The sequence below is a fragment of the Diospyros lotus genome, chromosome 14 (assembly GCF_014633365.1).
Source record: "Diospyros lotus cultivar Yz01 chromosome 14, ASM1463336v1, whole genome shotgun sequence".
In the NCBI taxonomy this organism is placed as follows: domain Eukaryota; kingdom Viridiplantae; phylum Streptophyta; class Magnoliopsida; order Ericales; family Ebenaceae; genus Diospyros; species Diospyros lotus.
Window position 1 is genome coordinate 568,960 of NC_068351.1, and position 12,112 is coordinate 581,071.

At 34.0% G+C, this 12,112-nt stretch overlaps 1 protein-coding gene across 1 annotated transcript; it reads right to left on the reverse strand.

Annotated features, from left to right (window-relative positions):
- Positions 1–4,951: 4,951 nt before the first annotated feature.
- Positions 4,952–6,510, reverse strand: LOC127790198 (peroxidase 22.3-like). The gene is made up of 3 exons (XM_052319498.1): positions 6,162–6,510; positions 5,835–6,029; positions 4,952–5,736 (listed from the first exon to the last, which is right to left on the reverse strand). The coding sequence occupies exons 1-3, from the start codon at positions 6,378–6,380 to the stop codon at positions 5,185–5,187; spliced, it is 966 nt and encodes a 321-aa protein (XP_052175458.1). The 5' UTR covers positions 6,381–6,510; the 3' UTR covers positions 4,952–5,184.
- Positions 6,511–12,112: the final 5,602 nt, after the last annotated feature.

Consider the following 12,112-nt stretch of genomic DNA (forward strand, 5'->3'; position numbering starts at 1 on the left):
GCTCCTTAAGTGTTCGATAAAATGCTTACGACAAATCAATCTTAGAATTCTATGAAGCTATAAGCTTCTGACATTAAAATGCCTATATAACACTACAAGAAAAATCGTATTTAATTAGTGATGAATAGCGACGGAATTTCTGTCGCTAATTTTTCTAATTTAGCGATGGAATACCCATCACTAAATTTAGCGATGGAATTTGCGACAAAAATCTCGTCTCTAAATTTTAATTTTTTTATTTAAATTTATTTTATTTTTTAGCGACGGAAGTAACCTCGTCGCTAAATTTTAGTTTTTTTATTTAATTTATTTTTATTTTTTAGCGACGGGGATGACCCGTCGCTAAATTTTAATTTTTTTTATTTTTTAGCGATGGAGTTGACTCATCGCTAAATTTTAATTTTTTTTTAATTTTAAGCGATGGAAGTGACCCCGTCGCTAAATTTTAATTAATTAATTTATTTTTTTAGCAAATTTGAATTTTTTTATTTAATTTTTTTTTATTTTTTAGCGACGAGGTTGACCCATCGCTAAATTTAAATTTTTTATTTAATTTTTAGCGACGGGAGTGACCCTGTGGCTAAATTTTAATTTTTAATTTTTTTTTTAATTTTTAGGGACTGGAGTGACCCGTCGCTAAATTTTAATTTGTTATTTAATTTTTTTTATTTTTTAGTGACGGGGTCACTCCCGTCGCTAAAAATTTAAAAAAAAAATTAAATAAAAAATTTAAATTTAGTGATGGGATCACTTCCGTTGCTAAAAATAAAAAAAATTAAAAAATTAAATAAAAAATTAAAATTTAACGACGAGATCACTCCAGTCGCTAAAAATTAAAAAAAAAAAAAAATTTAACAATTTTATCCTTTGCCCTTTGTTGCAGCCCCACTAAATCAAACAGTTTAATTAGAGATCATGTCATGTAAAAAATTCTAGACAACCTAACAATGTTAATCCTTGTGTGCTTTCTTCTCTTTTTCTGTGGGAATTGTGTTTGATTCAATTCTGAGAACAAAAAAGAAGCAATAATTGATCAACTGAATAGGGAAAACAAGGAGGCATCTGTGCGCATTGAACAAACTGTATTCGGTTTGGTTTTCGGTTCGGTTAGTTCAAAGTTTAAATCGATTAATTTAGTTTCGGTTAATGTATCAAGTCGGTTCAGTTATATCTATAAGGTTGGTTCGGTTCGATTAGGTAAAATGGGACGATTTGGTTCGGTTATAACCGAATGCACACCCCTATAAGGAGGAGTGTTACAAATTAGTGAAACTTACCGATGCCATAGACTTTAGAAAGTTTTGATTTTTTGTCTTTTGCTGAATAAATCTATTCTGTTTTCAAGTGCTCCATTTATTTAGGAAGTGGATTGTGTCCTCTGTTTTAAGAGTTAGTGGTCTTCAAGCAAATAAACACGTTGGTGTTGGTTGAGATATTTTAGGATAATTTTTATAGTATTTATAGAGTTCGGCAATCAATGTGTATATAATTTTCAATTATTCATCTGAGTAATAAAATTTCTTCTACTCCTCTATCTTTGGTCTGACTACTTGTTTTGTTCTCAGTTTTGTTACACATATAGAAGTTGCCTTTTTTTTTTTTTTCCTGAAGTTGCGGAACGGGGTGCCCCATGCCATGATAGTTTAGTGAACATTGATCGTGCAATGGCTAGTTCTAGTAGTCATTTTGAAGAGAAAGAGAAGCTATGCTTTGTTGCCTTCTTCTGAGATAGGTAATGTAACTTAATTCCTGGTAATTAGTCAGTATGAAAATACTGTTTATTGGTTTCTGAAAGTAAGATGTGATAATATATAGAGGAATGTAATATATTTTGCAAGCACTTGAAAGACTAGTGGAACTGTGGAAATATATATATATATATATATATATGGGATAGAAAATACAATATATGTTATTCAAAAAATAAAGAAAATATAATATATAAAATACATTAAATTCTATCTCACCAATCATGTATAAATTAAATAAAAAACAAGTTTATTTTTTTTTTTTATAAAATTAAGATTAATGCCAAGCACGAAATTAGTAAAGCTTCTGGGACACTTAGTATGTGGGTGGGCTAAGCACTTTGTAAATAGGTGTTGCTCAAGAGATGGAACCAAGGAGAAATATATTTTCATGTAAGGGAAATTCTATTCGCAACCAGCTTTTTACTCTTCGCAGCTATAATTAAAATAAATTTAATAAATACTCTTCACACCTACTATTATTACTTGTTGTAGCCACCTATATTCCAAAATTACCCTCATATATCTCATACATCGTGTCGTTCCTTTCTCTATAGCCACTCGCCGCCATCCCCTTCTCTATAGACACGTCTCTCTGCTCTGCGCTTGCTGATAACACTAGTAATTTTTACATGTTTGAACTTGGAGGCTAGAAGGGGAGAGGTTCGATAGGCAAAGGTGGTGGCCGCCTGAGTTTCGGATTAGTCACTGCCATCGAACCGAAGGCAGCATGGCCTTCGAACTAGGTTTGGAGGTGACCTGCGCCTTCGAAACCTAGATTTTGGAGGCTTGGGCCGCTTCCGAAACCTAGGTTTCGGAAACGGCCCGCGCCTCCGAACTCCAGGTTTCGAAAGTGTTGGCCACCTCGGAACCCTAGAGTTCGGAGGCAGCCCATGCCTCCGAACCCTGGAGTTCAGAGACGGCCTATGTCTTCGAACTCTAGGGTTCGGAGGCGTCCAATGCCTCCGAAACTTGAATTGGCCACTTCCGAAACCTGGGTTTCGGAAATGGCCCGTGCCTCCGAACTCTAGAGTTCGGAGGTAGCCCATGCCTCCGAACCCTGGAGTTCGGAGGCATTGGCTACCTCCGAACTCTAGAGTTCGGAAGTGTTGGGAGCCTCCGAAATCTGGAGTTCGGAGGCTCTCAATTTTTATTTCATATATAATATAATATAATATATTATATATTTTAATTTCTATTTTATATATTATATAATAAAATATATTATAGATTTCAATTTGTACTAACCCTCCACTATTTTAATTTGCAGTTAAGTTAATATAATGATATAATATGTATATAATACATATATATATTATGATAATAATAATACTAATAATATTATTATTATTAAAATTACTACCTCCGAACTCTAGAGTTCGGAGGCGCTGGGAGCCTCCGAATTCTAGAGTTCGGAGGCTCCTAAAATATATAATATATTATATTATATATATTTTTACACTTAATTTTGTATTTAAGTATTGGAGTAAAATAATTTAATTTATAATACAAATAAATATATATATTTTACTTATTTTTTTTAATCTAATAACGGATTTTCCGAATTCCAGAGTTCGGAAAATTCGTTAGTTCCCCGAACTCCAGGGTTCGGGGAACATATTTTTTATTTTTTTATATTTATATTTTATATAATTGTATTAACATATTTTTTATATAACATATTTTATATTAACATATTTTTTTATACTTAATTTTTTATTTAAGTATTGGATTTGAATAATTTATTTTTTTAAAAAAATAAATATATAATTTTTTGTTTAATTTTTTTTTATCTAACTATGATTTCCCGAATATGTGGGTTTAGGAAAATCCATAATTCCCCGAACTCATGGGTTTGGGGAACACATCTTTTATTTTTTTTATATTTTATATTTTATGAAATTATATTAACATATTTTTTTAATATAATATATTTTATATTAACATTATCTTAACATATTTTTGTATACTTAATTTTTTTATATAAGTATTAGACTTGAATAATTTATTTTTTTAAAAAATAATACATATTTCTTCCTAAATTTTATTTAATATCATGTTGCCGAACTCCAAAGTTCGGGAAACACCATGTCTCCTGAACTCCAGGGTTCGGGGGATTTAGAATTCCCCGAACTCTGGGATTCGAGAAATCCCAGCTTCCCCGAACTTCAGCATTCGGGAAAGGCTAGCATTCCCGAATGCCAGGTAGCCATTCACAAACATTCATCTCTTTAATATCTTTAAATCTTAACAATTTCGATTCACAAAAACAAGCTTCACAATACACAAAAAATAGATGAAAATAAATAATCGCACACTATATATATATATATACAAAGACGCACATACATATATATATGCGCACACAGACACACAAACATATATTTATATATATATATATATAGGAAGGGAGCTCGGCTGCCGAGCTTCATCAATCATGCCTAGAATCCCATATATATATAAACACACACATACATATATATACACACACGCATACACACAAATATATATATACGCACACATACATATAGATATATATATAGAGAGAGAGGAAGGAAGCTCAGCGGCCATGGCCGTCGAACTTCCCCGAACTCTGTAGTTCGGGGGACTTAAAGTCCCCCGAAAGCTGGAGTTCGGGAAGCTTCAAGCTCCCTGAACTCCAGCGTTCGGGGAGAATGATTGATGAAGCTCGGCCGCCGAGCTTTCTTCCTATATATATATATATATATTTATATATATATTTGTGTGCTTCCTTCTGTGTGCGTATATATATATATATATATGTTTGTTGTGTTAATGTATATATATATATATGTGTGTGTGTATTTTTTGTTGTATTGATATTTTTTTTTGTTGTATTATATATATTGAATATGATAGTTTTTTATTATATTGTCTTCGTTTTGGAAGAGATAGATGGCGGTTTTGAAAGGAATAAGTGGCGGGTAATTGATTGAGGAAGAAAGTGAATGTAAGGGTAAAAATGAGTTTTCAAAATAGGGTATTTTAGGTATATTAAAATATAGTTGTGAAGAGTAAAACTCTCGCTGTGAATAGAATTTCCCTTCATGTAATCTCTGTAGGGTCTTCTCAAAGGATGGTCCTTAACTCTGTTGTCTATTTTCTTGTTCAATCTCATCTCACGTGCCCTTTTCCGTACTTTACTGGTATTTATGGGTAAAAATAGAACGCCACACAAGAACTAATTAAACACAGTTGAGTTTTATTAATTTCATCACAAAAATCACTTGAACAAAGCTTTACAAATTAAGGTAAACATCCACACTTCCACATCTGCTTCTTCATGGAAGAGATCAGATGCCAACTCTTAGAAGTTAATGCTCCGTAACACAACAATTGTTTCTTTGACAAAAAATCATAATTAAACAAACAAACAAAGAACCCTGCAGGACCCATGACTTCGAGTGAACACATATTAGTTAACCTTCCTGCAGTTTACTCGAATCTGACCTTGTGACCCAGTTAATGGATTTATGTTTCCCATCTTAATCATGGAGTCAGCAAAGTCCGTTGAGAATGCGCCGGCATTGGTGCTGTACTTCCTCACTAGCCCGTCTGTTTGGCCACCATATTTGTATAGTTCCTGATCAGTATGTAGAAGACCCTTCTTCTGCACCAAGTTGGAGAAGTATTTGGTGTCAAAGATCACGGGGGTAGGGTCCAACGGTGCGAGGTTTTCATCTCCGCCCTTTCTGGGGCAGGTGGCTTGGCGTTGGCGCCTAAAGGTGGGGTCGATGTTGGTGTCGTTATAAATCCGTTCTCGGAAGGTTCTACACTTTGCAAAACCGACGGTGTGGCCGCCGGACAGGGCGACGAGGTCATTGACGTCTAGGCCTTGCTTTCCGAAGTTGTTAATGAGGGCAGGCAGATCCAGGAATGGCGAAGGGATGTCAGTGTTGGCCTTTGTCCTGCTGGCCGTGGTTGAGTCTCTCCTCCCTAGTTGCACCTGCCATGTTGGCCCCCCAAGCTGTACACATGATCCAAACAATTTTAGCTATTTCTGTCCCAGCTTTATTTTAAAAAATAGAAACATGGGAAAGTAAGGGCATGAAGTATATAACACACCGCAACCACTGAGTCGCGAGCAGCAACGGCCAAAATGTCGGCGCATGACACCACCGGTTTCCCGCAGGCCTGGTCGACCTTGGCTTTGATTTTGTCGACGACTTCGAATCCTCTGAGAGATCCCTTGTTAGGAATTGCATTCTTTTCACTGTCAATGGTGGGTGCTGGGTCCAGAAGAACTGAGGCATCACATCCCTGCATCAAAATAATCACCGGATTAATTAAGCTTACGATTAGCAACCATATTAGGAGATGGAAATCAAATCACGGAAAGAGATTAAGTAGTTGTATCGGTGCTGCTAAATATAGATTATAGACTATACATACCAGGACGAAACAGTCGTGGAAGTGAAGTCGAAGCAAAGAAGCGCCCATGCGCCTCTCTTCCCTCACGGCTTCCTCGACAGCACTTTTGATGGTTTTCAAGGCGTTGGGGCATGTTTTGTCGTAGTAATAAGGAGAGAGTGATGCAGACAGAGGCAGCGCCGTGGTTGCAAGAGCTAGGGCGAAGAAGGCACGGATACAGAAGCTGCCAAGCAAACCCATAATATTGCTTGACACGAAGACGGATCACTAATAATATTTGGCTGCTTTTTGTTTTACCAGTTAGTGGTGATGCTATGATATGCTTGTGCTTTGTGCTTTGATTTTGGTTGCATTTGTAGGCTAAGTTGGTGTCTGTATTTATAGATGCAATTAGCGATGATGAGCTACCTTGGACTTGGGCAAAACAAGAATAAGACTTTGCCACGGTTATATCTGGCCAGCCACAATTTTTTATCAGGTTCCATTGACAACTCAAATTTAGGTTATCCACTGATGCAAGAAATTAAGAGATTCAAACTGTCAAGACATTGAAGCAGTCCTGCAGATTAAATTGCAGGCTTCCTAGAAACCTCATGGATTAATTAAAAATCACCATAAATGTGAGTTGTTTTTCTAGTTAATTAAGTACTTTCCTGTGCAACCACTTAAATAATTAATTGGGTGGTAAGATTAATTAAAGAGTGGTTCTACAGGGCTCGACGGACCTACCGAGACCCTCACAGAAAGGGGGCAAAAAGATGATTTTGCCCTTGCCCACTTTGCAAATTTGCAAAGCGGGCCACTACCCCCGTCCCTACTCTCTCGTCTCCCCTGCCATGGTCGTCACCACGCCTTGTTGTTGTCACCTCGCATTGCCTCCGTTGCCTCCCTGCTGTCGTCGCCACGCCTTGCCTCGCTGATAGTCGATGCAGTGATTGTCGGCGCAACGACTGTCGGCGAGGCGACAAAGACAAGGCGAGACACGGCGGTAAGGTGAGAGCAGCGGCCATGGCAGGGGAGATGAGAGAGCAGGGGCGGGGCAATCCATGGGAGGGGAAAGGAGAGAGTAGGGCATGGGGACAAAATCATATTTTTGCCCCATTTCAATAATTCGATCGATAAATTCGTCAGACTTTCTAGAATTTTCTTTAATTAAATCTGAACTCAAGACTTTTGGTTACTTGGATACTATTTTAAATTTCTAAATCAACTCCTGTTCACACTTTTTTTTTAATCGATACCACAAAGATTTAGTCAATTCAATTAATTCCTTAGCTAGGATAAGTTTATTTTTTCAGGTATTAGGTAACAGCTAGCTTCTCAATCAACTGGTAATTTTATATAATCCTACATACAGATCATGTCAACTTATATATATCCAATGAAAAATACATTGTTTAGATCTATTATCAATCATGTTGATGAATACCAAATCAAGTAGTAGGTAGTAATCATACAGCCAGTTCTTCGCTGACTTGGCTTCCAAATATGCCAAAGAGCAGGTCAATGTCGCAAAGGCGCGATCAGCTTTTTTTAAAGAGCTTTTTCTATTCCCCCTGCTGTTGTCTTGCTTCCAGCTCAATTAAACTAACTAATTATACTCCAACAAATGAATAAAGAGTTGTATCCTTGCTGTATATAGCATCCTTCCCATTAGAGTTTAATTAACTCATGAATTGACAGAGAGATGATGATTTGAAAGATATATAAAAAGAAATAAACTATACAGCACGCGCAAACACAAACAATTTTTAAACTGCGAAGGAGCTTGGAAGGTCTAAAAGATAAAGCCAAGACCCACTATATATGTCAAGTCATTATGGTTATTTTTTTTTTTTTTTTTTTTTGTCTGTCCTTAATTTCCCTAATACTATTTGTTATTGCTAAGTTTCTATCCACGTCTTATCATTTAAACTCATATTATAAATATTTAAGTATCTCTCTACCAAGTTTTTTGTTCATATATTTTCATTTTTTCTCTTTTAATAAATATATACTTATTTAATTTTAATATACGTTTCTTATCACAAAACCCCTAATCGTCTTTTTCTTGCATTGTCACAAATCATTTTAATCTCATCTAATTAATCTCATCTTTGATGTAGAAGTCATTTTTTATTGGCAATTTTACTTTTAATTATATCTTTTATTATAGGATTATTATGTAAATGAATGTTCTCATATCTGATATGCTAATAATTTTACGTATTTGGTACTTTTAGTGCCCAACATTTGTGTTGCACAACAAAACTAGTCTTGTAATTGTATTATAAAATTTTACTTTAGTTTAATTAAAATCTTATTGTTTTTTTTTTAATGATTGATGCATTTTCTTTTTATTTTAGCCATCATATTTTAATTCTTTGAGTAAAATTCCCATTAATCTCTATAAGGAACATTTTTTTGGTATGACATAATTCTTTTGTTTTATGGTAATATTATTTATACTTATACAAAAAAATTAAAGAATTTATATTTTATGTATTAAATATTCTAATCTACAAAACCTAATTGATAACTAAGCAATGTTAATTTAAGAATGGATCAGACTAGCTAGTCAAATTAGTTGAAGCGGGAACTGCTCGAAATTAAAATCGGCCTAATTCATAGCTAAAAATAACTTGTAAAAAACTTGGTCGATTTTCTACATGAATCATGGTTGTATTGTCAACTAACCAAATCGAGTTAATTAACTAAACTAGTCACTTAATACACTTTTGAATCTATATATTAAACATTATCTAATAAATTTTGGACCGTTTAGCCCAATCTTGACCCTCTCCTTAGGCCGATCCCTCGGCCCAATGTGGCCTCTCTCTCTCTCTCTTGGGCCAGCGCCAGCCTGCCACAGCATTATTGCACCCCCATTGGGTATTCGCGCAGTCATCCCAGATCCCATCCTTATTTATGACAGACCTCATCCACATTAATGAGAGTCTCGTTGCTACCATATTACCACTTGAGAACCTCTATCGGCTCCAGATAATCAGTCCAATCACCTATAAACGCACGACGCGTGCATTTAGGAGGATGTCTCCTCCTTTTATATTAGCCAACTCTTCTCAAAGCCAAGGTATGTTCTAACCTCTAACTTATTGATACATTGTTTCCTCCTCACTCTTTTACTCACTCAAGTGTCAGAATGCTTGCAGGTGCCAGCCGTCCCCCCAGATGGATTTGTCGTCAGAGCCTGCATCTTTGCCTCCGATCATCCTCTTTTGATCAGGAATAAACAAATTTAATTTTAAAAAAAAATTATATCATAATTTTAATTAATATATATTTATTCTATTTGATAACATACATATTGTTAATGTATTGTAACCTGTACAATCGGCCAAACCAATCAAGAGCAAACGCAATAAAATAAAAACAGAAATGAACACAAAGCTTTACGTGTTCGAATCAATAGATTCTACTCACAATAGAGGCTCCACCTCTAGTCAATCCACTAAATAGATTTCGATTACAACTGGATTACAAGATCACAACAAGAACAAAACGTACTGCAAATACATAAACTGAAATCAAAAAACAAAATATAAGAACAAGTATAGGATTTGTTCTACCGATCTCAAGATCTTGTTAAGAATCTGATCTATCAGTTACACCAAATCTCTTACGCCTCAAGCGATTCAACAACAGAGATTAAAGCAATACAATCTTACCTTGTGATCTTACCAACAAAATCGAAGTCAATCGAACGAGAGAAGGATTTATAAGCGAGAGAGGGTCTCACTTTGAGTGCGCCGAACATAAGGTTTCAAAATGAGAGTAATAGCAGATTTGTCACAATTAGGGCATGAAGCTGCCCTTATATAGCAGTAGGCAACCAGGCTAGGCCGAGGCAAATCGCATGGGCCACATGAAAAATGGGCTAGGCTCGTAAAACTAATCTCGTCCCAATGGCTATTTAGCCCACAAAATAATCAGCAGATCAATCATATATACATTTAAACGATAGCTAAATGAACATAAGATGAAATCCAAATATATAACAAAATGCATACAAACAGTACATATCAATTATATGAAAATATATATTTTGAATCATAAATCCTAACAAATTCCACCTTGATTCAAGAATGGATTAATAATAAACTTGACTAGAGACCTTTACAAACTCTCCTAACTACAATAGGAGCACATTGAGCAACAACACAACTTGCTCAAACTTAAAACCTCAAAACTGACTCGACTAATACATCCTCATTTAAAACAACAGAAACCTCTATCAAGACTTCTATAAACAAGACATCAAAGTTAATGATAGGACTTAATTGTTTACACATTTTTACCTAATTTTTTGTCTTAACCTTATGCTATTTTTCCTACATAATGTGTATTTATATGAATTTTATATTATTTTAATCTCATTTTATAAGAATCCAGCAAAGGAAATAAATTCGAAGATTTAAGCGTAAAAAGAAAAAAATATATATTATAAAGTTAATTTTAAAATTAATATTATAAATTAAAAAATAAATACATATTTTAAATAATTAATATTATAATATAATTAAAGTTATAATATATTAAATATTATATATTATATTATATTTTATATTAATTATATATATAATATTATAATAAGATAACTATTATATATAATATATATATTAATAAATGGCGTGAATGCCATGTGCATATATATATATATATTATTAAACAAATCAAAGGCGGTGGAGTGAATTAGGCTTGGCGAGGGCATATATATATATATATATATAATAATAGGTGAACATGGAAGAGGGGAAGAGATTGGAGGCGCCAGTAAAAGAAGGCTTCTGGACGGTGTAGGGAGGAAAATATTGAAGAAGAGAAAAGCAGACACAAGAAAGAGAAATTAAAGTTGCGAACAACACAGATTGGAGCCAGCAGCGGCACGTAGCATCAATTGCGATTCAGATTTGTTTTAGATCTGGGCAGGAGGCATTTTTTTCTCTTTCTTCAATTTTTAATATTTATTTTTATTTTAATAATGTCTAATTAAATTATTTTAGCTAGGGTTTGGATGGATTTTAATTCTGAAATTATGTGATTATTTGTTTGCTTCGATTCAAAACCCGATTATTATTTGCGTGATGAATTTATATTGTTGTGTTTAATACTTTAAAAGATTGACCACCTTTTAATAATTCAATGATTTATGCTGACTAAATGATTGTCATAAATTAGATCCATAGGCAATATAAATCACATGCTTGACTATGAGATCGAAAAATGATTAGCTCATGTGTGGGAATCGAGGAAGCTTAATGAATCAAATCTCCTTCCGAGATTAAAGGTTTTCAAAGAACTTAATGTTTATTTATTTCGTTGATATCTGCTCAAAAATCTGATAGTGAAATTGAATTAATAAAGGATTAATATGACTTGAGAAAACTTATTAATTAATTAAGGAAAATTCACCATCACATGTAAATAATTATAAAATACTATAAAAGTATTTTGTGGTTTTTAATCGGGTTGAATAGATAATTAGATAATCCAGATTAAATGAAATCTAAACCCTGGTGCATTCATTAATTAATTTTTTTCCCAAAGAATTCAGTTTTCTATTTATTTTTCTTTTTATTTATCCAATTAATTAATTAATTAATTTAGGCTAATTAAAATTATTTTGGTATTGTGATCTAGTTCTCGTGGGATCGACACTTTTTTTTTATCACTATATGCATATTTGACTAGGATGCACTTGCTCGAATTAATTATGCATAAATCACACAACAGCTAACACTCAGTCTTCCATTAGACACAGAAATTTTCTAAGGTTCCACCTTAAGGATAACATGTTTCCACCTCAAACTCTAAACTATGAGTTTGTTCAGGTACATCTAATTCTACAAGGCCCTCAAATACTACAAGACTAGGCACACATCACCATCTAGGCCTAAAACAGAATTTAAGAACAAGTCCTAGATAGAAACCAAGAACTCAAAACAGTTCTCAATAAAGAGACAAAGAAAGCA

Excerpts from the sequence above, each read along its gene's own strand:
- LOC127790198 (XM_052319498.1), bottom strand. The coding sequence starts at position 6,380 with ATGGGTTTGCTTGGCAGCTTCTGTATCCGTGCCTTCTTCGCCCTAGCT. Across the intron at positions 6,030-6,161 it reads TCCACGACTGTTTCGTCCTG|GGATGTGATGCCTCAGTTCT; the intron begins GTATGTATAGTC and ends ATTTTGATGCAG. Across the intron at positions 5,737-5,834 it reads CTCGCGACTCAGTGGTTGCG|CTTGGGGGGCCAACATGGCA; the intron begins GTGTGTTATATA and ends TCATGTGTACAG.